This window comes from Syngnathoides biaculeatus, chromosome 16 (genome assembly GCF_019802595.1).
Source record: "Syngnathoides biaculeatus isolate LvHL_M chromosome 16, ASM1980259v1, whole genome shotgun sequence".
In the NCBI taxonomy this organism is placed as follows: Eukaryota; Metazoa; Chordata; class Actinopteri; order Syngnathiformes; family Syngnathidae; genus Syngnathoides; species Syngnathoides biaculeatus.
The window spans coordinates 25,181,387-25,209,159 of record NC_084655.1 but is presented as its reverse complement, the minus strand read 5'-3'; the positions used below and the strand labels follow the sequence as shown (position 1 = coordinate 25,209,159).

Below are 27,773 nucleotides of genomic sequence, written 5' to 3'. Positions count from 1 at the left end.
CCTAGACGCTCCCGACTTTTCACACTGCCCACTGGTGTACTTTTTATTTCATTTGACTAATATCTTCATTGCAAGCCTTCCATCAAATATTAGCGGCGCTGAATGAAGCCATTCCAGGACTCCTGATAGTGTAAATGTCAGGCCCGAGAGAAAGCCAGCGTGGAAACGTTTTTTCTCGTCGGAGCTCAGCACTTCTACGTCCTTCTGAGCACAAGCCACAATCTGCAAACTTAGATATTATTCCGACTATGATTTGCTATTTTGGGCGAGGAGCACATTGGAAAGAGGAGAATGGGGCTGGCGTCGCAAGTATTTGTACACGCTTCTATTTTAAATTCAATTGTGTCCTCCAACAAGACTGCTTCAATTGTTTTTTTGCGGTGGTGGTGGTGGGGGGGGGGGTTGTAAATAAATAAATACATACATACATACATACATACATAGCCCGGGAGGAGGCCCAAGCGATCATACTTTGCGGAACCTCGATCCAATCAGTAGTAACATTAACAGCAAGACACACCTTAGTCGTAATAATAATAATAATATTTTCTTTGAATTCATTGGATGTATCAAAAGGACAAACGTGCGAGCGGGACGGCCGAGGTCACGTGACCGTCCCGCCGTGGTTGCGGGATCGAGAGGGGCGTGCAGAATACATCCAAAAATATTATCAACACGTTAATAATCTGTACAAAGACTTTGGTTGAGGACAATTGAGTCAAAGAAGCATTCAATAATACAATCAAATAAAATCTTTGCGCTTCCCTTTTAAAAGCAGCATTTTCTCAACTCTTGCCTGTTGCAGACGAATTAATAACCACAACAATCACGTTAGTAAGAACCAACGAGCTTAGACAAATAGAAATCGCCGCTTGCCGTACGCCGTCGCGTGGTCGCCATCGTCCCAAAAACCTGAAATGCGTGGAAAGCGGTCGACTGTGTCCGTTGGTGTCGGAGGAAAGAAGAACAAGTTGGAAAAGTTTGGACGGAAACAAATGAGATGTTTGCTCCCATTCCCCCCCCCCCCCCCTTCAAATCTCTTGCATCGGCCGCAACGCCGAATGGACCGTACCGGCTGCTTTTAGCTTTAAGGTCCCTCGGTTTCACCACAAGCCACTTATCCTCATAAGTCTCACGGGAGCGCCGGAGCCGAACTTTGGACGAAAGGCGGACAATGCAGTACCCTGAACTGGTGGCCGTGTAAAAATACATTTTCAGCGAGTGACACTAGACGTGGCACAGAACTAAGACTTGCCATCTACTTCCTCATCCTATTAGCACTTCACAATGAAAGCAGCGGCTCCCTGTTTGTCCTCATGTCGCTTCCTGAGCTTTCATTTCGAAGGGCGCCTTCAGTCCAACATGGCGTCCAGCTGGTCGGCCAGGTCGTCGAACATGTTCCCGATGTCGTCCAAGATGTTTCCTGCGGACTTGACCGTGTTGTCTCTGCTGGGACCAAAAAAAAAAAAAAACAACAACAACAAGAAGCAAAACAAAACAGCGGTTAGACAAAGCACACACAAAGTGTTCCAAGTCACTTCCTTTCCACTCCATTTCCTCATGCGTCGTGCGCATCCGTTCTCCAGCAAAAAAAAGCGGTCACACCTTTTTCATTTTTTTGGGGGTGGGGGAAAGAACCTTTGTAACTCCTGATAATATTTTTCCAAAGAGGCGTTTGGTACTTTCTCACAGCTCGCGGTCTCTGAGCGAAGACGGCAAACGCTAGTCTTCATCCAGCTGGCTCCGTCGTCGTCTGATTTGCGGGTCGAAGGCTCGCCGTCGAGCATTTTCTTGAATCGTTCCACTGACTTGAGATCTGGACCATCACCTTGACATTATGCAGTAGGCAAGTTGAGGGCGCAGGTACGCAAGTGTAGCTCCAAAGTACCGCCGGGCCTCACCGATCTTTGGGCCCCTTTATTCCCGGATCTTACGGATGCTTGCGTGATTGCGCTCACGGCTAGAAATGGAAAGCAGAAAAGGGCTGCGTGGACCTGACAAGGAGCCCAGCCCACATTTGCAATGACTCTGCGCCTTCCCGTCTCGTTGTCGTCGTCGTCACCAATCTCAACGGAACGGCAGCAGACTAAAGTTCCAGCATCCGCATTCCGCCATTGTTTTTCCCCTTTTTTGTTCCACTCGATGGCTTTTCTGGACGTAAATCCCCCTTCTTGCAGTTTCTGCCCACTGGTTCCTTTTGTTGTGCATTTTCTCTTTTCAAGACATCCAGCTTGAAGTTGTCTATCGTGACGCTTGGAGGTCTTCGGGTCTTTTTTTATGTCCAGCCTCAACCAGCAAGAACTTTTGCAACACTTGAAGTTGTGAGTTTGACTTGGATCCTTCTCCCAAGTGACATCTCTGCCGGCGATGGATGGAAAAGACCTTCAAAGGTGTCACTGCTGTCTAATTAGCAGAGTTCCTGTTTGCGTTAGAGATGAAAATAACAAAACGATTCCGTCATTTTTGCCTCATTTTTTTGAAGCCAACTTCCTCTGAACCAAAAAGTGACCGGCAAGGGTGACTTTCTTTGAATGTTTGGGAGAGCCGCAGTGGTGGTCTTTTGAATGGAAACGGCCTCTTTCCTCCAAGATTGAGGACGCAAATTCTCGTCCATGATTTTTTTTTTTTTTTTGCCAGGGTCGTCGTAAAGTTCTCCCCGACTGAGTGTCCTCACAACACCCGAGTCCCCATTGAGCGATTCGGGAGTCTCGAATGAATGAATGACTCCGAACACAATTATCACCGTCGCAATTTATCGATTGAGTCATTTTGATTCCCGTCTCCTGAATCACTACCACGGCATTTTTAGTGCTCTCTCGATCAACTATACGTAGATCTCTGCGAAGGGAGAAGGGAAGTCGGTGGGCTCACCTGTCCCCCCGGTCGCCGTCCAGGATCAGCTTCCTCTCCACGGCCTTGAGGGCCGCGGCCAGAGATGTGCTGGTCTCCTCCAGTCTCTGCCGGACCACCTCCGTCCCGCCCGGACTCCCGTCGGCCTGGACTCTGCCGGCCGACGGGGAGGAGGGTGCGGGGCTAAGAGAGGCGGGTGAGGGCGCCGCCGGCCCGCGAGCCCACGGGGACGACGCGGCTCCGAAGGCCAGACTTTGGACCACGCTGACGCTCACGGTCGGAGATCCAAGTCCGGCTGCCCCAGAGAACAAAAACTGATGAGAAGGAAGTCACAAAAGCCTTTTTTTCATAACCTTTGAAAGCAAGGCGGCATTATATCTCCGTGGCAGACCGCTGCCGACTACCACAAAGCGCACCAAAAACCTTGAGAGGTTCCGCAGCCAGACTTAAAAAAGGGCTTTGGTTATTTTCCATTTCCTTAACGGGGATCAAATTCCCCAAATACTGCGTTCTCGGAATGATAACGGAAGAATCCGACACAAGGGCGTCGCCAACCCTTAACCCGCCGTCGAAACGTCCTACTGGACTGGCGTCTGACAGATTTTGAGAGCGATACATCTAAGAAATGGATCGTGCGTCCACCCGGGCCGAGACGGAAAATGTTGCCAGGCGATCAGAGGAAGCGAAGCGAGGAATAAAAGCGGTCAACTTGTTGATGTGAACAAAATCCCCCCCACCCAAAGGAAATCCAGACTCGACAAGTATGACGGCGGATGACTTTGTAGCTTTTGTACGTCGCAGCTCGTCGACTTTCCGGACTAAATAAAGACGGCAGGAAATGATAGACGGACGTCATATTCTTGTGGATCTGGACTTTCACCAAAATGAAAAGACTTCAAAGTGCCGCATGAGATGTTTGAAATTAGTTTTGACATCTTGGCTTTTCTGCTACACAAAGACCATTAAAAAAAAAAAAAAAAATCTAAAAGAGAAACTATCCGGAGGCCGGGTCGAGTCTTCCTGGTTGTAAATGCAAAGTGTGAGTGACTCGGGAAGCAAGGTTAATGCTAACGTTACCTACCTTGGGCCGCCAGCAGGCTGTGTCGTACGGGTTTGGGGGCCACGAGCGGAGGTTTCGGGGACAGCAGAGGTTTGACGGGTAAGCCTCCGTCCACCCTCAAACGGGCTTCCTCCGGGTCCCCCTCGTCGCCTTGGGCCCGGTCTCTGCAGAGGGATCCTTCGTCCTTGTCTTTGGGTTTGTGTCGCCGCTTGACCGTGTCAGACTCTTTCAGGTTGAACTCGGGCACCTCGGGGACCTTGACGGCCTCTGCCCTCGGCGGTGCCGGGGCCCCGGCCTTGGGCCGCTGCTTGATGGTCAGGTTTCCCTCCTCTGCGAAGGGGATGCACTCGCTGGAGCTGTTGTGAGAGGACCGCGAGTCAGTTTCTTCTGTGTCCGACTTGTACCCGAGGTCCAGCTCTCTGTGCACACTTGTACTCCTCAGCCCCGGGGTCTCTGAGGACTCCGGGGTGGGCGGAGCCTGCAGATCAGGGTCGGCTTTGGAATCAGGAGGAGATCGGGTCTCTTTGCTGCCATCCAGGGAGGCAGCGATGCTCCGGACGCTTCCCGGATTATCGGTCACCACGTCGCCCGAGGACGAGGACGAAGCGCCGCCGCTATCTTTCATGATGCCGTTGAACGACACAGTTCTGCCGTCTGTCACCAGGATAGCGCCAACCGGCGCCGCGGTGCTGTCGTTCAGCTCACCGCTGGCGGTGCTGCTGACTGAGCTCAGTCTCTTGGGAGGGGGCGGCGGGGGTCCCTTTTTCCGTGCTCGCACGGCAAAAGACTGACTGCGGCCCACCTTGGCGCTCTTGTCTGGACCGGACTGCGCCCGAGGCACTTGAGCGCGGCCAGCTTTGCGGCTCAGTGTGGCATACGAAGGGACGTTTCGACACGGAAGCGCTGGCTCCTCGTCGTCCTCGTCTGGTTCCCCGTCCGACAGAGCGTGGCGGTTCAGACTGTGGGTTCGTTTCTTAGGAGGCGCCAGAACCCGGCCGTGCTCCCGGGGTCCGGCAGACACACTGAGGCCCGCGGAGCCACAGTGAGCGTTCAGGTAGCTGAAGCCCTTTAACGCCGGCGAGCCGTGAGGAGGCGATCCACGAGACGGGGACATCTTGGGTTTCCCAGGTACGGCCGGGTACTTGAAGACGGTGGCCGTTCCCAAAGGAACCAACTTGTGAGCGGGTCTCTGGTCCCAACCCTCCGGGAGGTTCCGCTCTCTGGCAGGGCTGCCGTCCAGGCTCTCCTGGGACCAGCCACGGGGGGCCACCGAGGCGGCGGGAGGTTCCTGGGAGCGTCCGGAACCTTGGCACCGGGCTTCCTCGCCATCCCGGCTTGCGGCGTTCCTGATGAACGGGCCGTCCTGGCAGTCCGCGTAGTGGCCGGACATGGCTGACTGCAGCTCCGCGCTCAGCTCGCTGTCCTGGAAAGTCAGCATTGTCATTGGCGTGCGGGGGGGGGGCAAGCACTCCACTCCAGCGTCCGGCGGATCGATGGCGACGACGTGCGGCGCTCCGGGAGCCTTGCGACGTAACGTCCCCTGGCTGGACTCCGCCTGAAGAATGGCCCTGTGGATGTCGCACAGCTTCTTCACCGCCAACATCAACTTCTTTTGGTGGCCTGCGGGGAAAACGGAGGCGGTCAAGCCGAGAAAGGTTTGGGGTGGGGTGGGACGGGGCGGGGCGGGGCGGGGTTCTTCACCCAGCTTAGTGATGCCAATCTCTTGCAGGTCTTCCCATGTCAAGTCTTTGACAATGCAGATGCTGTCGTAGCCGTTTTCCGCGAGTCTTTTCAGATACTGCGGCAGGCCGATGGCGCCGAGCCACTCGCCAAGGTCCGACTGCAACACAAGCGAACTCGGGTCAAGTTCTGGAAGACTTTCCGGGTCTCTCTCTTGACTCTGCTCACCGGGATGTACTCCGGGAGCCACTCGGGCATGTTCAGCTTATTGATCTCCATGGAGATTTTCTTGCGGTGTCCCGGTTTGGTTACGCCGATGGCCGTCAGGTCCTGAAGCGGAGACACTGATAGCTCGGTAACTATCGTTGACCAGTCCGCAAAAAGTTGGCATTTACGGGTCCGCGGGGTTAGCTTAGGGTTAACCCTAACCACATCGCCGACCGGCCCGCGACATCATTGACGGCTATTCGCATTCGAGCGCGCCTGCCCAGGAAGCGGGAAAGTGTTTGCTGACCTCAGGCGTCATCCTGCTGATAGTGGGGACATCGTAACCGGCGCTGATGAAGTTGCCCGCGTACTGCTCCAACTGGAAGTCGCTCAACCACTGGAAGATGGCCTCGGCGTCCTCAAACCCAACAAAGACACGGAACGGCGTCATCGGCGGAATTGTGGCTTCCATAATGCTTCCGAGTAGAACCGTACGTGCGTTACCTTGCCGTCCAGCAGCTGCTGGGGCCGAAAAAACTGCTGCTTGCTGAAAGTCTGCTCTGCCGCCGACTGCGGCGTCAGCGTTGGCCTGCGGGGGGCGGCAGCACCTGCACGCAAGGTAGCGAGTCAAGCAAAAAAAACGAGGTTTAGGAGGAAAGGACAGACGAAGGCAGGGCAACAAGAGGAGGAGGAGGCGGCGGCACCTGCGAGATGCTGAGGCTGCTTGCTCAAGGGCAGGGCTCCACAGTCAGCCACCTGAGGACACAAACGGGAAGCTGAAGGACGTCACGTGAGGAGCGAGCGGGCAGCCGGGCGTACCTTGTCGTCGTGCTGAACGGCAGCGGCGGGGGGCTGCCCCATCCCGTTGTGCGCGTTGTTGTTGTTGAGCGTGCTGTTGTTGTTGTTGCTTTCGGTGCTTTGACCGCTGCCGGCGCTGCGTGTGCTGGCCACGCTCTCGCTGCTGCCCGCGCTGCTGCGATCGCCTGACAGCCGCACCAAACCAGATGCTTACCATGCGGCTGGCGGTCGACTTCGCCGGCGCTACTCGAGACGGGTCTGAAGACGTCAGCGACGGCTGCCATCGACCTCTTTATCTAGCTCGGCGTTTCCAATAAATGGATCGAGTACTTCGAAGGCCGTTCCATTTTACAAGCCGCTTACCCTCGCAAGAGCCGATCCCGGCTAACTTCGGGCGAAAGGGGGACGGACGAAATCCCCGAACTGGTCGCCGGTCAAGTGGATTTTTGAACAGTGTCGCATCCACTTAGGGGAGAGAACCCCCCCCCGCCCCGGCCTACGGGAGCTGATTGGTCGATGATTGTGAACGGAAACTCGGCGACGGGCTTCCCCAAGCAGCGGATGGAAGAAAAGGGAAGTCATTCAGTTAGACTGCTCGACTCTAATTTAGAGGCGTTACTGGACCCGATAATTTTTTTTTTTTTTTACAGGGAAAAGGTTCATAGAAGGCCATCGCCCCCCCCGCACCAAAGACTCAATTTCTCCGGAACTTATTCAGCGTTTTGGAAATTCTGTATAGCCGAGTTGAGGTTGCCGCTCCGACGAGACGCAGCATTTTGACATACTGCGATTTAGGGAGAATCCCGTTGCGCTGCTATTTCTAGTGATCCGTCAGTCGGGAATGATGAATGATTATTAATGCAGTTATTGCATGGCCGGGTGGGGCAAATGAAACTTGTTTAGCAAACAGGAAGCTGCTGTTTGGTTTGTGTAACAGACGTGCAATGATGTCATGACATGAAAGGCGGCGACGGCGGCGGTATGCGTACCTGCGGCCAGAGCGATTGGGGCGCACGGGGAGTAGGACTCGTCGCCGTGAGGGGCGGAACCGGTTAGGGGGGCTCCGGACTGGCGCTGAGCGGGTAGGGAGGCGTGCCGGGAGAGGGTGCCCCCTACGAGGTGCGGTGGGGGAGGGGAGCAAAGCGTCCCGTTACAGCGCCGATTCCCAACCACAACTCGGCCAGAGCGCAAACTTCACTTTTGAGAACGCTCAAACAAAAATACCGACTGGGAAATCTCAGCGTTGTGCCGCATATTTGGATGTGATTGTGGTTTGAGGATTTCCCCCCTGCCCCCACAGTATGCAGGCAAGTAGAAAGGTAAAGTTCAGAGTTTTTTGGTGGAGTACCATGGACTAGATTCAGCACAACTAGGATCACGAAGAAGAGGCAGAGATGGCGGCCGACCGAGTTTCCTCACAGCAGAGTTTGCATCCGTCTGTGAGTGCTGCTGTGTGCTTGTAAAAGTTGCAGCTTTTTTTTTTTTCCCAAGCTGCTATAATTCTATGCTAACCTTTGTCCAATGAAATCATGTTTGAACTTTTTAGCATGCTGACACGTCTCTTCAGCTTTGCAGCAAAGCTCAAGTGGCGATGAAGAAGTTTGAAGCAAACGCCGTCAGCCTCTTATTGAAGAAAAGATGTGAGCCAATCTTCATTTCCTCAAAGCCATCTCATGCGATAATCTACCTTTTGAAGACAGCCAGCTGTTAAGGAAGGCGTGTTTGAATAGGTTCAAGTGTTGTTGTTGTTGTTTTTTTATGAGCTCACCTTTTCACTCATCGCTAGTGATGGGCTTCACCGTTTTCATGGCTCTTGTTTGCTCGTGCCGTGAGATTATTCAAGTCTAATATCCGCTTTGGCTTAATTGTGTTTGAGAAACGTGGATTTAGATGTCAAAGATCGCATGCGGGAATCGTGCGGAATGATCCGGTGAGCTAGTGGGCTGAATCACGTGACAGAAGAACATTATGAACTGACCGCCACCGCCGCGCCGGCTGATGACCTCCACGATGGAGGGCGGGAAGAAGCCCACCCGGTCGGTCCCGCGCTGCCCGTCGTGGATGTGACCCTTCCACCGTCCGTCCACGTGCTGCTCCAGAACCTGCGGGGGTGGAGGTGGGGGGGGTCAACGTTAATGTCACATCTGCACACTTACATGCCACAGGAGCTTTGCAGCTGGGGTAACACGACACTGCCATCTCATCATCTGGGCTAACACCTGACAACCTTCATATTGGCGTCAGCGCTAAGACCCCACAATGCTATCTTTGGCGTTACACTAACACGACACACCGTCATCTTAGCATGTGATCTGACACGCCAAAGGGTTAGCATTTGCACAAACACATAGCGATGTTAGCTTAAGACCTGTATTAAAACGCAAAGTTATTTTAGCATCTGCACTAGCACGTCACGTCGTCACTTTCGTGTGCGCGTCAACATGCAACACCATTAGCTTAGCGTCTGCGCTAACGCTGGTTAAAAATGTTAGTTAATATCAGCGCTAATGCGCGAGAAGGGCACCTTAATGTTGCCACGTGTTCTTCAAGGCTCGTGCAGCGCCATTTTTGCAACAAGCCAACATTTGAGCAGAGCGTGAGCTTCGGATGAAGCCGGCGGGATGCTGGCCGCGTGGGCAAGGAGAGCCACGGTCGCCCTTTAGCCAACAGAGCAATGGAGCTGACACAAACAAAGCAGCCAAACGGCGCCCGACGCCGCTTGCTAGGCACAACGTACCTCGGGATTTGATTTCTTCATCTTTTTCTCGACTCAAAGCGCATGACAAAAGTTTTTGTGCCACATTGGATTCGTGGCTGAATTTTACTACGGCGCAGAAAATGGTTTCGAGTCAAGCGCGTCGCGAGCCGACCTTCGCGGCAAACTGAAGTCAGAAGTCAAAAGGTGGCTCACCGTGATGACGTCCCCGGCGCGAACGTTGAGGGCCGTCGGGTCGTGGAGAGTCCACAAGTCCTTCAGCGCCCTCACCTGCAGGACCCCCGTGGCGTCTGGCGGTAAACGGGGAGGTTGTTAGGGTTCGTCCTCGGCCATTCAGAGGGGGTACAAAACAATCCGAGATATGACTACTCGCTCACTAAAAGGATTGGATTTCGATCTAAAGATCAATAAGGACGCGTATATATGAATCCATCCAGTTCAGGGCCGTCAGATGGGATTGGCTCCGGCGCGATGGAAAACGGGTGGTGGACGCATGGTTGTCATCAATAAAGTCGGCGTTCTCTCAAATTCCAATGGAGGAAATCAAATGATTGGGCTCCGTGTACATTAAGCTTGACTTCTTCCATACGTTTCATTTCATGTGCTTTGTTCCAAATAATTCAATCGATCAGACACATAACGCCACTTGTGCGCACACACCTCTGAGCAGCTGCTTGATGTCTCTGCTGGCATGCGAGGTCGTGAACTGGTTGACAATGTCCAGCGCCGTCTGGTTGTACGTGTTTCGGATGTGCACGTCCACGCCGGCCTAGATGCGTGCGCACGAGCATCCACGCACACGCGCGCGCACACACACACAAAACGCCACGAGGTTCATCAGTTGAGCCAGCGAAGCCCGACGACGACTTGAAAGAATGAAACGCTGGACCCCGGGTGCAAAACACATCAGCAAATAACTAAACACAAATCAAAAAGCACAACATAACTCATCACAATGCCAAATAAATGACGGCAAATTGAAAAACAACAAATAAAAGAAGCGCAAAGGAAGAAAAATGGAGTGAAGCTACTGGCCGGTGATAAGACTGACGGGCCGACTCGATCGGCTGCTTTGACCCGGAAGTTATTCTGCTTTTTTGAAATAGGCGTGACCGAGCGGTCGCACGAACAACGCCGGATTTTATTAGCTCTGCGTTTTGTTCCGATTGACTTCAGAGTATTGGGAGCGGAGCGGAGCAGCCGGGCAACCTCAGCGGACAGAATCCTCTTCTTCCAACCGGCACGGGCCAGTACCGACCTTCATTGCAGTTAGACGCTGTTGTGTTTTGCACTTCGGGGCCAAGTAGCGCTATCCCGGACTCACATCCAGGAGCAGCCGCACCACCTCAGTCTTTCCGTAGAGGGCGGCCTCGTGCAGGGCGGTGCCCGACTTGGTGGTGGCATTGATGTCGATGCCCGCCTTCAGCAGCATCCTGCCACACAAAACAAAAACACGCTTTTATACTTGATCCCCAACGGACACTAATGTGGCACCGTTGCGCATTTCCTGGCCGACGGTTGCTACTTCCACGTCCGCCACGCTTCCTTCCGTCTTCTTCGCTTCCTGCTGTGTCATTTTGCTGGCAGCAGTCAACACCCTTATCCTTAATCAGCCTGACCTGCTGCACAGCCTTCCCGTCTCTCTTGGTCCGTCCGGCCAAACCGTTTGGACCTTTTTCTCCTCTTCTTTAGTGTCCAAGCTGGCATACGTGTCGTCGTCGTCTGCCTTTGGTTTGACCTTTGGCCTGTGTCGCATCTCCGTGGATTCCTTTGTCATCAATCTTAGCTGAGGACTTTCTTTGAAATAAAACCTAACTGCATTTCTCTTGGCTACATTTCCTCCACGTGCTTTTCTCTTAATCTTCATGCCAACCGACGTCCGAGCTTTCTGTTGCAGGCGCCGTGCTTTTCTTTTTATTTTCCGCTTCCCACTTTTCTTTTTTTGTCGTGGTTTTTTTAAAGCTTTGGCCTACAGTAGCTGAATTTCCCCCGGTGCCCTCATGTTTACGGCACTGATGGTGGTTACCTAGTTACCCCGGGCCCAAGTGATCGGGTTTGGAATTCTTTGGATGAATGCTCAGATAGTCCAAGTTCAAAGACAGACTCGATTCATTTATCTGGGCTGGGTGGGACGGGCCTACAGTTTGCACTGACTCTCTCCCCCCCCCAATAAACACACCACTAAAAACAGAAAGCTTACTTTCACTTTTTTTTTTTTTTGTCCAGCGGCAAGATGTCCTATGTGCAAGCGGACATCTTTTGTGCTTGATCAGTTTTGCTGTGTCACAGGGGAGTTTGACAACAAACGGAGTATTTGTTTCATTCATGCATTATTTCCGTTAATTATTTGGATGACCTCCGACGGGTGCATAATACATTCAAACTAGAGGACTGGCAGAGGAGGAGAGCCATCGGACCGGAGACCAGCAAAGGGACATCCCAGGACGCAACAATCTGGCCATTTTGAAAATGAGGCGTCTTATATGCAAATATACCACACGTGAAATTCTTTTTGTTGCGCGTTGAGTTTTGCAGCAAACCTCAACTAGCGCGTCATCAAAGGGCCGTCACATGCGCGCCCTTCAGGGTGTGTTTACAACGCGAACGCACCTTCATTCATTCACTCACTCACTCACTCACTCACCTTTTTAGGTCTGTGAGAAGCGAGGCTATAAAATCCATATGGTTTTATTCATGAAATCATTATTTTGATCTATTCCAAGTCAATCTGATCGATTCTTATCCCCGATCGTCTGTCGGTTTGCACCAACGTGCCGAGCGTCGTCCCACAGGGACTCGAACGGGAACTCCCAGGTGCGCGACTCACCCGATGACGTCCTTGTGTCCGTTGCGCGCGGCGAGGTGCAGCGGCGTGGTGAAGGCGGCGTCGCTGGCCTCCTTACGCTCGCCCTCCAACAGCGACGGAGCCATGTTGCTACTCAAAAGTAGATGGGCCACCTGGGGCGGGCGCATGCACACGAGAATGAACTTTTTTTTTACTTTTAGGCACAAATAGATTTGACAAAAGTGCGCAAAAATAGATAATAATATGCGGATGAAAAAAAATATTTGCATTTACAGATTTAGATTTGATTCATGACCGTATTGAGATGCAATACAAAGAGCTATTTGTATTTGTATTGTATTCACCATTTTTCCTGACTTTGGGGGAGCCCGTAAAGGACGAATTGCGTTTGGATGGGAAAAGATGATTTGAGGAACAGGTGCAACCATCACAGGACAAATTTAACTCCCATCTAAGGTTGAATTGTGAAGTGATTGTGACGTGTACAGTATTTGATGTTCTGCACGTGCAGGGGTCACGCACGCTGACCTTGGCGCGTCCGAACTCGCAGGCGAGGTCGAGCGGCGTCTTCTTGGCCTTGTTGACGACGCACGGGTTGGACTGGTGCTGCAGGAGGGTCTCCGACTGAAAGCGCAATTCATTCATTTGGGGCCGGAAGCGGGGACCGGGGAAGGGGGGCGGGGGGGGGGGGGGTGGCGTCACGGCGACGGCGCGCACGCCCGCTCACCACTTGGTAATGGCCGTACTGCGCGGCCAGGTGCAGCGGGATGTGCCCGTCCAGAGAAACGCCGTTGACGGACGCTCCGGAACGCAGAAGCAGCAGGACCGAGTCCGACTTGCCTTGCCATGCTGCGTAGTGCAGCGGGCGCATTCCTGCACGCGCGCAAGACAAACAAAAACAAATCAACATGACTATCGTTACTTGGCAGCTGGGGGGGCCGAGATAAGAAATTGCATCAATACAATATCTTGTATCGTCATAGTAGTAAAAACATCAAACCCCAAAACCATGAAAAAAAACGAAAAATCTAAGGGGAATTATGGGGGATTGTGCAATCTGGAAGACTCTCAATAGTACAACAAGGCCAAATAAAGACATTTGTGTCTTCAGAGCAAACATTTATTTGCCCATGTGGCAATTCAAGTGCTTCATTTCCTCTTCTGGTCTCTGACTTGAGGTGCCGAATCCGCGTCCTCGTCCTCGTTAGGCGTTCCACATTCTGGAGACCAAACCGCGACAATCTTCAAAGGCTAATCTCAAAGACATCCTCCAGGAGAATATGAAGGAACATATTTTTGCTTTTATGGGCCGTTTCTGAATGTGTTCGTTCATTCATTCCGTGTTGTGATGTTGCGCCGTATCTTAATACTTTCAACATTAACATCTGTAAAGTAATTGCATCATTGCTAATTACGTAATACGAGATGCACAAGCAGATCAGCTGTTGTCGGCGGCTCCGCAAGCGGCGCGGCACGGCGACCGACACGTCAATTCAAAGAATAGTGAATGCGAACGTCCAAATTCCGATATTGCCGTGTGTTTGTGTATGCAATTTACCGCGCGGTGTTCGTGAGCTGAAATATCCACGTTTGGGCAGACAGTAGCAGTCAAATAACACAATACGCCAAAGCTGCTGTTTTTGTTGGTCTAAGCGTAAATGAGTCGCGCAGCGACGACCTTCCCAACATGGCCGCCACGCAGGCATGACGATCGGCCTTAACGAGTTTTTTTTTACCTGAGCCGGGAAGCCCGAGAGAAGATGCCGTCTGTGAGGTCATGTGACTTTCTTGCGTCGTTTGATCAGTGAAAAGACTTCAACGCTACAAACGGGACCGAGTGCGCAAGTCGAAGTCTCGTGCAGAAAATGGTTGATAGATAAACAGCAACATTCGACATTGACATCGTTGTCGCGGATTAAAACCGGCGCTACTTGGACGGTGGATGTGTGGAGCGGATGTCGGTGTCGGCGTTCAAGGAGTACAAAACGGCCTATCGTGTCGGCGACCTCACCCCACCCCAAGAAGAAAAACTCATGGATTGATCGATACCATTCACGTCAGTTCTAAACGGTCATTTTCACGACTTTTTCTGCACGCTTTCAACCAAGCAGTTTATGCGGTCATGCAGCTAATTTATGCATTTTTTTCTAACGGCCGCCAGGGGGCACTCGAGCGGAAACGGTAAGAATGAGACCGGTGGAAGAAATGTGCCAAGGAAGAGACTTTTACCGGCCCAGTTAGTGCTGCGCTAGCGTGTTGGTGCTGTGTTACTGGCGTGTCTCAGTGATATTTACCGGTAGGCGGCCCCGTTTGCGTCAGCACTCGCGTTAAACGCTTTCTGTGTACCGTCTTTCTTTGTAAATATCTCGTGTTTCAAAGCGGGCACTTCCGGCTTTTACCCAGCCGTACGTACCAAACGGTATTTCCTTTACAAATGTACTCGGTGAGGCTTGTGACCAGGTGCGCTCTGTAGGCAGGGAATTACGGTAGTAGTTTACGTGTACATCATCCATTTTCTCAGCCACTTATCCTCGCAAGGGTCGCGGGAGCCCAGCTATCTTCGGGCAGGAGGCGGCGCACACCCTGAACTGGTCGCCAGCCAATCCCAAGGAACGCAGACAACAGCCGCACTCACATTCGGTCTTTTAGAGCCAATTTAGAGTCTCCGGCGAATGAGAGAATATTTTTGGGGGATGTGGGAGGACACCGGAGTCCCCACCCGGAGAAAAGGCACGCAGGCGGGGGCGGGAACCGAACCGGAGGAATGCGGTCTTACCATTGCTGTCCTTGACATCCACGGCGGCCTGAGCGTCCAGCAGCGCCGCCAGCAGCTCTGCGGTGCCTGTCAGCGCGGCGTGGTGCAGCGCCGAGAAGCTGGCGGGCGGGCGAAAACAAAGCAAAGCAAACAGGAAGTGAGCTACAGGCCGCCAATGAGCTTCCTACTTTTTCCACTCTCCTCTTTATTGGTCCGACATGAAACAAACAGGGCTCCCGGGTGGACCCAAGTGGTGCTGTAGCTATGCTAAATGCTAGCTGAAACAACTACCAAATATGTCCATTTTCACCAGAGGTGCAAAAATCCTCGGCAGCTTGTTTGCCTTCAAATTGTGATCATTTTCTTGAAGTCTGCCAAAGTCAACACTCAACATTGGAGATGATGACGTCAAATTGAAACCAACTTGTAGTTTTCAATCAAGGGATGAAAATCCAACTTTTTCTCATCTGACCCCTTGATTAACAGAAAAAGATGGACAATTACTTTAACATATAAAATGTAAAAAATGTAAATGACACAAAATATATTAGACGACAGTCATGAAAGTGTCTTTTCAGAAGGAGGTTCCAAGTGTTTGTGTGCTGGAGGGCGAGCGATACGACACGTGCAACACCACAAGAGCTTCACGCATGACGGCGCAATAAAAAGCCAAAGAGCTGAAGAAAGAAATAAACCCTTTGAGTGCCGCCGCCAAGGTCACGTGACCCGGCGGGACGAAAGGCGCTGTTGCGTAACAAAGATGGCCGACGGCAAAAGTGCCAGTAATGGGACGACGCGGGCACAATCAATCTTCTGTGAGCTCGGCGCGTGACGGGAGGGGGCGGGGCTCTGACCCCTCGGCGAAACACAGGTGACACGCTTTCCTCAGGCCCCGCCCCTCCAGCTGAAGGTACACGTTTGTCACCTTGGGGACAGCACCAAGCTGTTGCGTCGTTGAAATATTTTGATTTTTTTTTTTTTTTTTTTTTAAATCCTGGCTTCAAAAAAAAAAAAGTTGAGCCCTAACTTTAGATGCAAAGCCCCGTTTGAAGCCCTAATCCTGGTTTGAAAGCAGAACTTGAAACCCCGCCCACTGAGAAGGTGAAAAAAGTGACCGTCAGGGTCCGCTGGCGTCTGCTCACCCGTCGGCGTCCTGGTAGTTTACGTTGAGTCTCTTTGTAGATCCTAAAAGTTCTGAAAAGAAAAAACAAAGAAGAGAAAAACGTCAACATATTCTGCACGTCAAAAAAATGATCAAGAAAAAACTATGCTGCACGGTCACGGGCACACCAGCACGCACGCACACAGTTCCCCGCACAAAAACAAATCCCAGACACGCATACCCTGCGCATCCCTGCAGTGACGTCGTGCCGCGCTGCTAACGATGACCTGCTTTTCTTAATGAACCCCAAAAATATCAGCACACTCTTCTTCGTCTTCAGCAGCAGCAACAGCAGACACTTCATCAAAGAGCCTCCAAGCGCAATCATGCGCCACCATCATTTTTGTCTCCTTCTAATGCCTCCGATGCATCCTTTGATTGACCCTCTAAACTCAGAGAACTCGGCGCGCTCCGATTGGTCGGTCTTGCCAGTGAAAGTCAAGACGCCGCCGCACAACGTTCGGCGACTGAGTGATGCGTGCCACCGCGACCTCGCCTTTCAGCACCCCCCCGTCCCTCGCGCTAATTCACCAACTTCTACGCCATCAAGAATTTGTTTTACAGCCCACATCAGTTGAGAGTGACAAAAAAACGGCTTTCTGCCTCTTATTTGAAGGACTTTGCGAGCCGGAGTGAGATGAGCCGCTATGACTAGCAAGATGTCGGCAACGCTCGGAATGCAGTCTGAATGTGGAAGGCTGGGGAAAACCAAACCAAGGAGCAGCAGCTCACTTGCTCTTTTTGCGCTCGTTCTTTCCTTCTTGTTGCTGCTCACAAGAAAAAAAAAAAAAAAAGCTGGGCCACAAGAATGCAGAGCACTAAAATTAGAGACGCGCTCGGAGAATCACGCTATCATTACACGTCTGCGCTCGCAGCAACGGTCAAATAAAACACGTTCACACCTCCGACATCTCGCACACGTCAATGGACCTGATTTAGATGAAGGGAAAGAAGAGCACGAGCGAGGGGAAAATTGATGTGAGAGCAAAAACTCATCAGAAGGCTGCAGCCCAACCAGCGTCTGGACTGCAAAAAAAAAAACAGGCGAGCTAGTGGAGGCCATTTTTTACATTTCCTCAAAGGTTCCTTTTCCTGAGTCGTCTCTTCAGACTCGGAAGCACGACGGCCAGACCTCGTTGTTTTTCCCCACGAAACGTTCCGGAACGAGCTTTTACGCGAGCACAGGCACCGATCGGGAAGAAGGTGACGGCTCTCCCTCTCCCGCTGGATTTCCGGACCGCGGAACGAAAGCTGCTTCGACGGCAACGTCGTCGATCCCGACGGGACGGGACCGTTGCGTAGCACAAGAGCCCGTATCGATCAGCCTTTGATATTCTGTATTCCGTATCGCATAAAAAGAAGAAGTGCACGCTAAGGAGAGCACGAAGCCCAAAACGTGCGTTCTAGTCACAAGCTCAGCTTTTTTGTACGATACAATTTGAACAGCGATAAGGAAGTACTGATCCGAAACGAGCTCGCTTCCATTCGGAAACGTCAGGGAAAGATCGCCGCGGGACAAGCGCCCCCCCCCCCCTTCAAGAAAGGCCCGAGTCTGTCGCCAAATCAAACGACAGCGGCCTGTGTTTTGGAACCGGTTCGAGGGAGGTTCTTGGGCACGGTGCCGTCGTCTCCGCCGGGCCTCGAAAAAGGGACCACAAGGGGAGGAACCGGGCCGGTCCCCGGGGCAGAAGTCTTCAGCGATGACGGAACGGCTGAAACAATCTCGGAGGAACTTTTCATTTCCTCGGACGTTTGCGCGTCAGGAAGCGCCCCGCCGGTGACCCCGAGGTTCCTCCGAGAACGCGCAAGCATCCACGCTTCCTGTTCCGGCGCCATTGTTCCCTTCGGCAGGAAGCGGCCGATCTGATTCCACTTCCTGCCGTGCTTTGTCACAAGCGCCACTACAGGACACTTTCTTGAACCAGAAGGAGTGCGGACATCTTGGAAGGAGGGCCGAACAAGAGGAAGAACAGGGGAGGAGGAGAGAGGAGAAGGAGAAGAAGAAAAAGCAGCAGCAGCAGCAGCAGCAGCAGCAGCAGCAGCAACTTGTGGCCACACGCCAGCGCTGAGGAATGTTTCACTTGCACGCTGATGTTTGAAAGCAGAGCAAACGGGCCAAGTTTGACTTTCACGTCGTCTTCCGCTTCCTTCTTTCCTCATCAAACTCTTTGACAATCGAGAAAAATCCCAAACTCAAGAGGACGGAAGGTGTCCCTTAAATGCCGAGGCGATGACATCATCACCCGCAGACACACAAAAAGGTTGATGCACACTCGCAAGTATGAGGTCGAGTGAGCGAGCGGCGATGCGCACATCAAAAGCCTTGAAAGCGGCACAAGATGAGACAAAGCCACCGAGCGCCCCGAGGCCGGCGTAGCAGTGCGTGCTGGGAGGAGCGACTCCTTCACAACGGCTCAACGTCATCGTTAGCGCAACGCTGCTGGTAAAAGAGGTCTACATTCACTCTTGGGGAGGCCACAACACACACGCACAAAAAAAAAAAAAAAAAAAATCATTTGTGTCTTTGCGTCGAAACTTGGACGCCCAGGTCGGCAAAAGGAGCGCTCCTCAGCTCGGAAGTAGCGGACGTCCGCTACCAAAGGTGCGCTCCATCCGCTTACCTGGACGTCCAGGAAGGATGATTTTGTGCGCCAGTTCGAGCGCGTCGGTGGCCACAAATGAACTTTTTTTTCTCCGTGCATTTTCTCCACGTTGTGGGCCTCCGTGGAGGTGCACGGCCCCTGGGCCCCCAAGGTCAGCGGGGGAGGATCTTTATTTGCTCTCTTAGCCAAGACAGAAAGAATGTCAGCGTGCAACAAGTTCCGACGAGTCACCGTCTCAGCACGCCCGACCCCGAATCTCACGAGCTAACAAGCTAACGTGCTCGCGCGACAATGGCAAACACGATTAATCCAGGCATCGTTTCACTATTGGCGTGCCAGAGCGGTCCATAAAGCTGTTTGAAGGCTCGATTTGTTTCACCTCGTCTTTGAATCTGCGGATCGTTTGGTCCAATTGAAACGTAAAATGGGGCCCTTGAGCACCCGGCTCAGCGAGTTCAGGTGAGGGCGGGCCTGATGGAGTCAGCGAGGACCCCCCTCACGCTAATTCCTTAATCCTGGCGAGGCGCCATCTGCGAACCGCAGGGGGGCGTTTCAGACTCGACTTGGACAACATGCAGTACTTGACAATAACATTCACTGGCTTCCTAATGACTACGTGGGGATTCGGATATTGCGGACCCAGCCGGTTCCTTACATGTCCACCTAAAAAAAAAGTTGTGCTCTATGGAACGAGTGAATGATTGTTCATTTGGCATTTTCTACTCCCTCATCACCACACGTGGATTTCCATATCGTGGCGTGTACAGGGGACAAAAAGTCGAGTTTGGACTTACTGCTCCTGCTGCTTTTCAGTTTGAACAGAAGTTTGTGCGTGGACGCCAGGTCGCCGCTCTTGACCGCCTGCAGGAGCTCCTGCTCCTTCCCCATCGCGATCGCGTCGCCGTGTCCAGATTGTACCGAAGCTTTCGCGCTAAAATGAAGAAAAAAAAAAAAAAAAAAAGACAGGTTACAGGGAACCCAGATGCTAACAATTCAAACACACGGGACGGCCACCGCTCCCTAAAACCGATGACGGCATCCAATTTTCGCCACCAACTTCGGGCTGCCTGCAACTGACGCCAACTTTAAGAATCAACCTTTCCAGAATTTTTCTACAATGCAAATTATCTTCGATTGATTGGGCAGTTTGGGTTCCGATTTCCTACATTTCAGAACTATGTATTTATTTTGATCATTTTATAAACTATTTTTCGTCCGTCTCCAGTACACGGTGCCGCCATTTTCTTTTCAGTCCTCTTTGATTCAGGCTCTCTCGTGCACAAGGAGATCAAAACTCACGAAGGCTCGCTCCAGCAACATGAAACAATTTCAAAAATGGGACATGGCCAACAAAATATGAAAATGTAACTTGACTCGATACGCCTCAGTCACACTGTGACAGGGGACGAGCCCGTCACGCTAGCTGACGCTCGTACACGCGCGAAAAACGAGACTGAAATCCACAACGTCATCGGGGCGCAACGAGGAAGCGGCACACGGCCACGCCCACGTCGGCGAGCTCGCTGGTTGTCCACGACCCCCCTCCGGCGTATTCATTACGTTGCGTAAAAAGGTTAGGGTCGGTCGGGGAATCGGAACCACAACCGTCGACAATGTTTTTTTTATTTTCTAAACCGCAAAGATGTTTCAACAGAGACAACAAAGATGAGAAAATACGATCTTTAGGCGTGTTTACATAACATTTATCGGATTTGTTTAAATGAAGCGGAACCTCAATAAAACGCACCCCAATCCAATAGTTGGCGGCTAAATCAGACAGTCAGGACCGAAGAACGTGTCCAAACGTAGAATGCCGTTGACGAGGTCGGCGAGTTCTACAATCGGCCACGGTGGTGCAATGCAGGCAAGCAACGGGACGGACGGATTTCCGCCTGACAAATATTGCGTACAGTCCAAAATGAGTCGATTCAATTCCAAGACGCGTACCTCCCGCGCCGACACGGCAGCCATGTTGAATGTAGCACATTGTTCTCTCTATTGTGCAACCACAATTCCAGTGAAGTTAGCACATTGCGTCAGTCAACACGGAAAACAGCATGCAAGGATTTGCAAACGGGCTTCGAAGGAGGAATTCTTTCCCATTCTTGCTCTGTGTACAGCTTCGGCGGTTCAACAGTCCGGGGTCTCCGTCAGCGTATTTTACGCGCCGCGCATTTTCAATGGTCGACAGGTCCGGACTGCAGGCGAGCCAGTCTAGTACCAGCACGCTTTTACTACAAAGAAACACTGTTGTAAACTGTCCAAAAAGTGGTTTGGCATTGTCTCGCTGAAATGGGGGGTGAAAAAGAAAAAGTTCCTTGGATGGCACCATCCGTTTCTCCGAAACCTGTACGTCCCCGTCAGCATTAACAGATGTGGACGTAACGAAGCCCAATTCCATCACAGATGCCGGCTGCGTAGCGAATTGTGACATTAAAGTCGATTGGCCGATCAGCAAAAACGGCCAACTATCGGCCGATAAAATTGGCGTTTTCCAATGCGAAAAGGCCACCTAGGTCCCTTGTCGTAATGAGACGCCGTTTTACCCAACTGTACTGCAATAGAACGTAGCAGCGACGTTAATCTTGTTTTTCCGCACTGACGACTTGGACCTCACAGTCGGCAAGGAACTCAAAATGAACGTAAGCCGATACATGCGCGCTTCGCACGTCGACGGCTCGTTCAACAATGCTCATCGTTCAAGGGTTCGTCAATCGGCAAAATTCAGAGCCTCGGTCAGATGTCTTCAAACTCCGCGTGCTTTCGGCGCGTCCACTCGGAACTTCCTGTCGTCAAAGTTGGCGTTTGTTTTGGGAAGCTTTGACGTCGCGCTTCCCAGCTGCGGCGTTACGTAACGTCCAAGTGGGCCGAGTCGGTCGCTAGACGTCAACGTTGTCCCACTTTTGGCCTCGCAGACAGTCGCAGACGGTCGCAAATGTCCCCCCCCCCCCCGAAGATTGGCCAACTTGCAGGCGGAACTCCATCACGCAACGAGACTCGCTCCACATTCTTCACGCGTGTCAACACTTCCAAGGGGAATTCGCCACCAGCTTTCTGTTTGCTTGCCGAGACTCACACTCACGCTTATTCGCTTCTTCTTCTTCCAACAAGATTCCGTCAAGACAAAATCTGTTGTTGTATTCACGTTTGCCGTGATTGTGTCACGACGATTAACACTCAAGACTGGGGGGGGCACGTTGTTAACAGTTTGGACCGAGCGGGTGTCCAAATGTTGTTGTCGTCGTCGTCGTCGTCGCTTGTTTGAGGCGAGCGGAGAGAGAGAAAGAGAAAGTTGTTCCTACCTTTTCGTCGGCTGCCTCTCAGCGCTCCCGCGAGCGAATGTGCGACATTCCCGCTGTGGAATGTCGTCAAATGTCGACTCTTTCGCGTCCCGCTCGCTTGTGGACCGACAACTTTCACTCCTCCGCCGTACTTGGATGGAATTGAAGCTTGTTTGGGAACTTTTTATCCGCCTGTGCGACACTTGTTCGTCGTCTTCTCCTCCTACAAGCTGGCATTCTCTCTCTCTCTCTCTCTCTCTTTCTCTCTCTCTCTCTCTCTCTGCCCCCCCCCCCCATCTTGCAGCTTGGTGCAAGCGTCAAGTGATTTCACACAACACATCCGGTCAAGACCTTCACAATAAGCCCTAAACGCTCACTTGAGCGGAAACGTCTCCTTTAGTTTGGGGTGCTGACACTAACGTATCGAGGTTCTGGTTCTTCCTCGTCCAAGTTAGTGATGGACGCGAGAATTCTTTTCAGTGTACTGAATCATTCGTTCGCAGACCTTCATTTCTTTGGATGAATAGTAAAATTGAGCGGCCCGCTGCATACTCGCGGTGAGCTCTATTTTACTGATTTGAAGTGCTTGAACCCGGGACCTCAGAACTCTGAGTCCACCGTGCTGCCGGTAAATCATAAATACAATCTTATAAATAATATCAATCATCCGCCAGGTGCTGTAAAATGCAGAGGGGTCCCGTCAGGAAGGGCATTCGGCGGAAAACTGCGCCAAACCAATCTGAGATGGCGCCCGCCCCCTAACGGGACAAGCCGAAAGGAAAAGAAGAAGAAGTGGAGGAAGGAAGTTGTTTCAGGACCACTTTCAGCATGCCAGCCATTTGTATCTCTGTTTACATTGGAGTTGATTCCTCTTTAGCGATATCATCATCATCATCATCATAAGACTAATGTTGTGGTTGGATATCACTTGCTTGTCATCGTGTTGCACGTGCACATCAAGTGTCAAAAGTGGAGCTTGTTATTTGGCAGGAATGACGTCAAACGCCTTCGCCGAATTCTCAACGTCTTTACTTTTCTTTCCACTCGTCTCCGCGCGCAGTCGGGCAGTGACAAATATTTGAATTTTGTCGGGATCGGAGTCGTTTAGCGGAGCAGAAAGTTGCTCGCTCCTCTCCCCGTTTGAGACGAGTCTGGGGGAGGTGCGACATCGCCGATATGAGCAGAGTCCACTTGTCGACTTTCAAGAGGTTCCGATCACCCGGTTGAAAAGTGTTTTTCCTCGATCGCGTGTGTCGGCCCCCGAGTTTCTTCTTCTCTCTTCCTTGCTGATTTTCGTCAAGGGTTCCCCCTGCTGGCTCCCGACAGTATCTGCAAACGGTCATAATCCATCAGCCGATCGCCATGTCAAATGAAACGTTTGATGATTGTGAATGAATCACCGTCTTTCTTGTCATATCACGATAGATGTCTCGAAATGAGGACGTGTTTGCGGAAAGTCCAACAAGCGGCTGACTCACTTTTCGTGTGTAAGAAAGGAATACAAATACAAACTAGTGAAAGAGAATATTTTAATGGTAATATGCAGGAGGAATCAAATAAATACATAAATAGGTGCTGGATGGAGTAGGACGCGGCTAGGGGGCGTGGCTTGTCATCAACTGAAGCAGCGGCGGAGGGCGGCGTTCAGCGTCCACAGCACGTCTCGCCGCAGCATCGACCAACCGCAGATGGCGCTGTCCTGGTGGGCAGAGACGTCATCGGCTGACAACTTTGACACAAAAGCAGCAGGCGTGCCTTCTTACTGGCATCTTTTGTCCCCGCCCCGCCCCCCCCCCCAAAAAAAAAAGGATTGCTTTGAAAACTAAGAATTATGGATCTCATTTTGTCTATCTGCGCCGACGACATCCGGTTACGTGCTCTTCCGTCACAATGAACCGACAGTATGTTGCTGTTCATACAACGGATCAGTAATCATCATTTCACGGAAAATCCAGTGGAAGAGGGGGGCAGCCATATTTACCCATATTACTGTACAGTACAAAATGATTTTGGATATATTTTTGTGGCTAAAACACCCTGTACAGTACAAAGTCAAAAAAAAAAAAAAAAAGGTTCATATTTTATCCAAAGGTAGCACACTGGCACACTTGGTCAGGGTGACATTGTTGATGTACAGTAGTCATCGCAGGTGAGGGATTAGTGTGCTTCCTAGTTCCAGTTAGTTTTGTTGGAAAAGGCTCGTTCCGAACTCCAGAGACTTGTCTTATATTTGTCGATCGACAATGCTGCCAATAATCATCCCCCACCCCAACCCCACCCCGGTGACCTGGTCATTCGTCAGTCATCTGAACAACAGTCGGCAATTGTGGGACTAAAAGACTCTGTCGACAGCGCTTGAAGAGACAAATCGAAACAATTTTTCGACAGACCCATTTATCCGCTATCTGTTTTGTGGAGGTTCCGCTCTGCGCCCTCTGCGCAAAATGCCGGCAAAGCTTTCAAAGTTTCCCAAATGTACCTGCTGCTGAAGAAGAGCGGTCACGTTGTCAAAGTAGGGCAACAGATCCGGATCCAACAGGGCCCCGGCAGACAACTGGAACCGAGAAGACAGTCAACCTTTCCGTCCATCGGCGCACCGGACACCGCGGGCTCGCGTGGGGTCGTGCTACTCACACAGCCGCCCTCGTCCACCAGGCGGTTCTGAAGGTTCTGAAAGTGCTCCAGTTTCTGCTCGTTCCACGTGAGCCCACCCTCTCCGCGCGGCAGATGGTTGTCCTGGAAAACTTGCTCCGCCCCCTCCAGCACCCGGTGAAGCACCCGCAACGTCCGCCGACACTGCAGTCCGACCAATGACGTTAGAACTCCAAATACAGCGTTACGGTAACAACATGGTCAGCGTGATCGGCGTTTTGTTTCTTGAAAAGTTGCGTGTAGAGCAGACAAGTCCAGACTTTGTCTCCCAAGAGGCTTATTTGTCATGAGTGTTGTGAGGCGAAGATGGCGACCGTTTCATGAATTCAAACTTGGCACTCTTCTCTGTGGTGCGTCAACTTTTTAGGCCTGCGTGACTTTACTGGACTTGTTGTAGCCTCTGCTTGTTTGCGTGTTACAGTGGGAGTTGTTTGAAGGTTTCCAGTTACCGTGACATCTGTGCAAACTTTGATTAGCCCGTCTATGGCGCCTCATGCTCCATGGGAGCATGAAGCCAGGTTCGATGAAATGATCAAATTTGGTGGAAGATTTTCCAATTTGAATACACAACATTGAATTGTCTTGGGTTCCACTGAACATCTCGGATCTCGGAACGCTTCCGTCAGACCGCCACCCGCGGGGCAGCTACGGCCACGCAAGTAGCTTCGCACCGGCGGCAGGTGTCGCTGCAGCATCGGTGAATCAAGTTTGCCTTCGCAAGGCATCTTCAAGTGTCGTAACGCATCGTTCTAATTCAATGGGTTTTGTTTTTTTTTTTTTTGGTCTGTTCAGAAGGATTCATAAAGGCTCCAGTTTCACACAATCGGAATTTCGCGTTAGGGATTCGACGGTCGCTGGTTTCCCTCCCGTGGGCCGAGGGTCGAGCTCACCTGGGTCCCGTTGGTGAGGGCGGCGCGGGGGAAAGTCGCGTTGGCGTTGTGCGGCAGGCAGTGGACGGGAAACGAGGCCCCCTGCTGGATGGAGACACATCGTTCCGCTCCGAATGCCGCAAAAGGATACGTGCGAGGTTCTGAGGGCGGCGCTTACCAGATCTCTGAGCAGATTGTGGGCCTCCAGTACGACGTTTTCCGGCAGGCCGCAGACCGGGACGGCCGCTGCCATCTCGTGGACGCCGCTCAGCCGCAAGACCGTCAGCACCAGGGCGACGATCATGATCCAGACGGTGGTGGCGATGGTCTACGGGGTCCGGGTCCCGGCAGGTGGAGGTGCGATGCTGAAGTGGGGAAGACTGTCTACATGACTGGAGCGAACTCGTACCCGCGTGACTCACCGGCTGGAGCGTTCGCTCCTGGTCCCGGTCCAAACCTCAAAGTGGTCTGGACCGGGACCAGGACTGGGTGTGTCTGTGCTTCCAGGTGAGTCACTGCAGGTTCCTTTGTACTTTCCGCCATCTATCGAGGCGGAGCTAAAGTTAGCCACGCGCTCGGGGTCCGCCGAAGCGGACCACGGGTAAGAAAATGTCCAGTGGGGGACGGACGGCCACCCCCGGCGTCGACCGCGCTTGTCCAACCCCACCGCGTACGTCCGGGTCAGAATCAAAATTCGGCCGAGTTTGATAGCGCACACGCAAGGAATCTGTCTCGGCTAGTTGGAGTCACGTTAGTTTTTTTTGGAAAAAAAAAAACTTTACTGAGTCATCGTTAACCTGACAAGAAAAGTTGGGAAATAAAAGTCATTATTTTGTCTCAGTTTTCCCCGCGACAGCTCTTATTCTCTTGTAAGAATTCCAAAAGGTGTGTATGTTGCACTTTCTGCCATCTCGTGGAGATGCATGGAATTGTCTCAATCTGTTTTTCTTTCACATCCAAACAACTCCGATGAAACGTGAGAAAGTGCTACTGCCGGCACCAAAACGTCACGGAAGTGCAAAGAAATTCACCGGAGACTCGGACGGGGATCCGCCAACGCCACGCACCACAAATCTCGCCGAGGTTTGTATCTCGAGGATAACGTTTACGCCACAAGACGGCGACAACTGATAAGTCGAAAGACGACGTCCAAAAGAAATGTCGCATCTGTCGGCCAACTGCGGTTGGAAAAGTTTGCAAGTGGCCGAACATTCTACAAATGCGCACAAATGAGCAGACTTGCGAGAAGAGGTTTTTTGTTGTTGTTGAATATATATACTGTATAATGCCATGAAATGGATTTCCATTTTATGCCGCTTCTGTTAACTGAACACATTAGACAAGTGCATCAAAACGCTGCAAGTGAGTGAGGGCCAATCAAAGCGGGAGTTGTTGTTGTTTTTTTTTTTTCCGGTCGGATCCCCGGAAAATCACACCACACGGAAAGTAGTTGCAGAAGCGCACGCACGACCGCAACGCCGCTGAAAAGTTGATCGCTATTAGGCCGCACTAGCAGCGATGACTCACGGCGAGTTGCCCGCAATGTGGGAGGACCTTGCGTTGTACCCTGAGGAACCCCGACATTCTCCTTCCATTTGTCGCTAACGTTCCGCCTCGACGTCATCCGCTTCCGACGGCCGCGCGTCGCGCTCGATTCCGATTTTCAGATATGCGACGTTCTTCGCTCTGCGACTCTTCATCTTCATCATCTTCGACTCGACTCGACAGTTTCACAATTAGTGCGAGTGCGCTCACTTTGGAAACGTGCAAAGTCAACTGAGGAAAATCGTAATAATAATTCATAAAATGATGATATGAAAATGATGAGGAGTAATCGTGACGATGAGGAATTTGGACTATTATGAGGTATGATCTACTACCAGGATTATGTGTACAGTTAGCATTCGAAGTATTTGTTTCATCTTCCAGAGTCACTGAAAAGAAACAGAACCAAAAAATGATGGGATAAATACCTATATTTTTGAATACTTGATGATCAGAACGAAATCTTCATTTGTCTCCTATTTATTATCATGATTAGTATTTGTTTTATTTCCTGTCATAACGCACTGACGATGGCTTTTAAAGTTAACAACACAAATGTATTTTGTCTTCATTTTGGGTAACACCGTAACTGAAAAATGTATCAAATTATGATCTTCAATATCGTTTGAGTGGAATTTCTCAACTACTGTAGTGAAATTCCCGAGCCCTCCGAGACAAAGGAGCAGAACGCTGAGACCGATCACGTACTGAAGGTCCGGGAGGGTCCGGAAGTCCTGGAGGGTCTGGAGGTTGCGGGGGTCCTGAAGGTCTCGGAGGTTCTGGAGCTCC

At 51.6% G+C, this 27,773-nt stretch overlaps 1 protein-coding gene across 2 annotated transcripts; it reads right to left on the bottom strand.

Moving 5' to 3' along the window:
• Positions 1 to 525: 525 nt before the first annotated feature.
• LOC133514296 (caskin-2-like) lies at positions 526 to 22,171 on the bottom strand. 2 transcript variants are annotated; one of them, XM_061845851.1, is made up of 21 exons: positions 21,940 to 22,171; positions 19,432 to 19,568; positions 16,015 to 16,066; positions 14,894 to 14,991; positions 12,845 to 12,990; positions 12,646 to 12,741; positions 12,139 to 12,269; positions 10,636 to 10,744; positions 9,972 to 10,080; positions 9,507 to 9,601; positions 8,574 to 8,697; positions 7,585 to 7,707; positions 6,617 to 6,780; positions 6,502 to 6,553; positions 6,302 to 6,405; positions 6,105 to 6,215; positions 5,819 to 5,920; positions 5,612 to 5,750; positions 3,932 to 5,530; positions 2,872 to 3,145; positions 526 to 1,449 (listed from the first exon to the last, which is right to left on the bottom strand). In XM_061845851.1, the coding sequence occupies exons 2-21, from the start codon at positions 19,523 to 19,525 to the stop codon at positions 1,353 to 1,355; spliced, it is 3,819 nt and encodes a 1,272-aa protein (XP_061701835.1). In that variant the 5' UTR covers positions 19,526 to 19,568; positions 21,940 to 22,171; the 3' UTR covers positions 526 to 1,352. The 2 variants fall into 2 exon arrangements, with proteins under 2 accessions (XP_061701835.1, XP_061701836.1); XM_061845852.1 differs by having other exon boundaries at positions 526 to 1,446.
• Positions 22,172 to 27,773: the final 5,602 nt, after the last annotated feature.

What these genes read in the sequence shown, in the direction of transcription:
- LOC133514296 (XM_061845851.1), bottom strand. Translation starts at nt 19,525, where the DNA reads ATGGGGAAGGAGCAGGAGCTCCTGCAGGCGGTCAAGAGCGGCGACCTG. An exon ending in AGTACGGCCATTACCAAGTG is followed by an intron (nt 12,742 to 12,844) that starts GTGAGCGGGCGT and finishes TTGCGCTTTCAG; the next exon opens with TCGGAGACCCTCCTGCAGCA. An exon ending in CCGTTCAGCACGACGACAAG is followed by an intron (nt 6,554 to 6,616) that starts GTACGCCCGGCT and finishes TTGTGTCCTCAG; the next exon opens with GTGGCTGACTGTGGAGCCCT.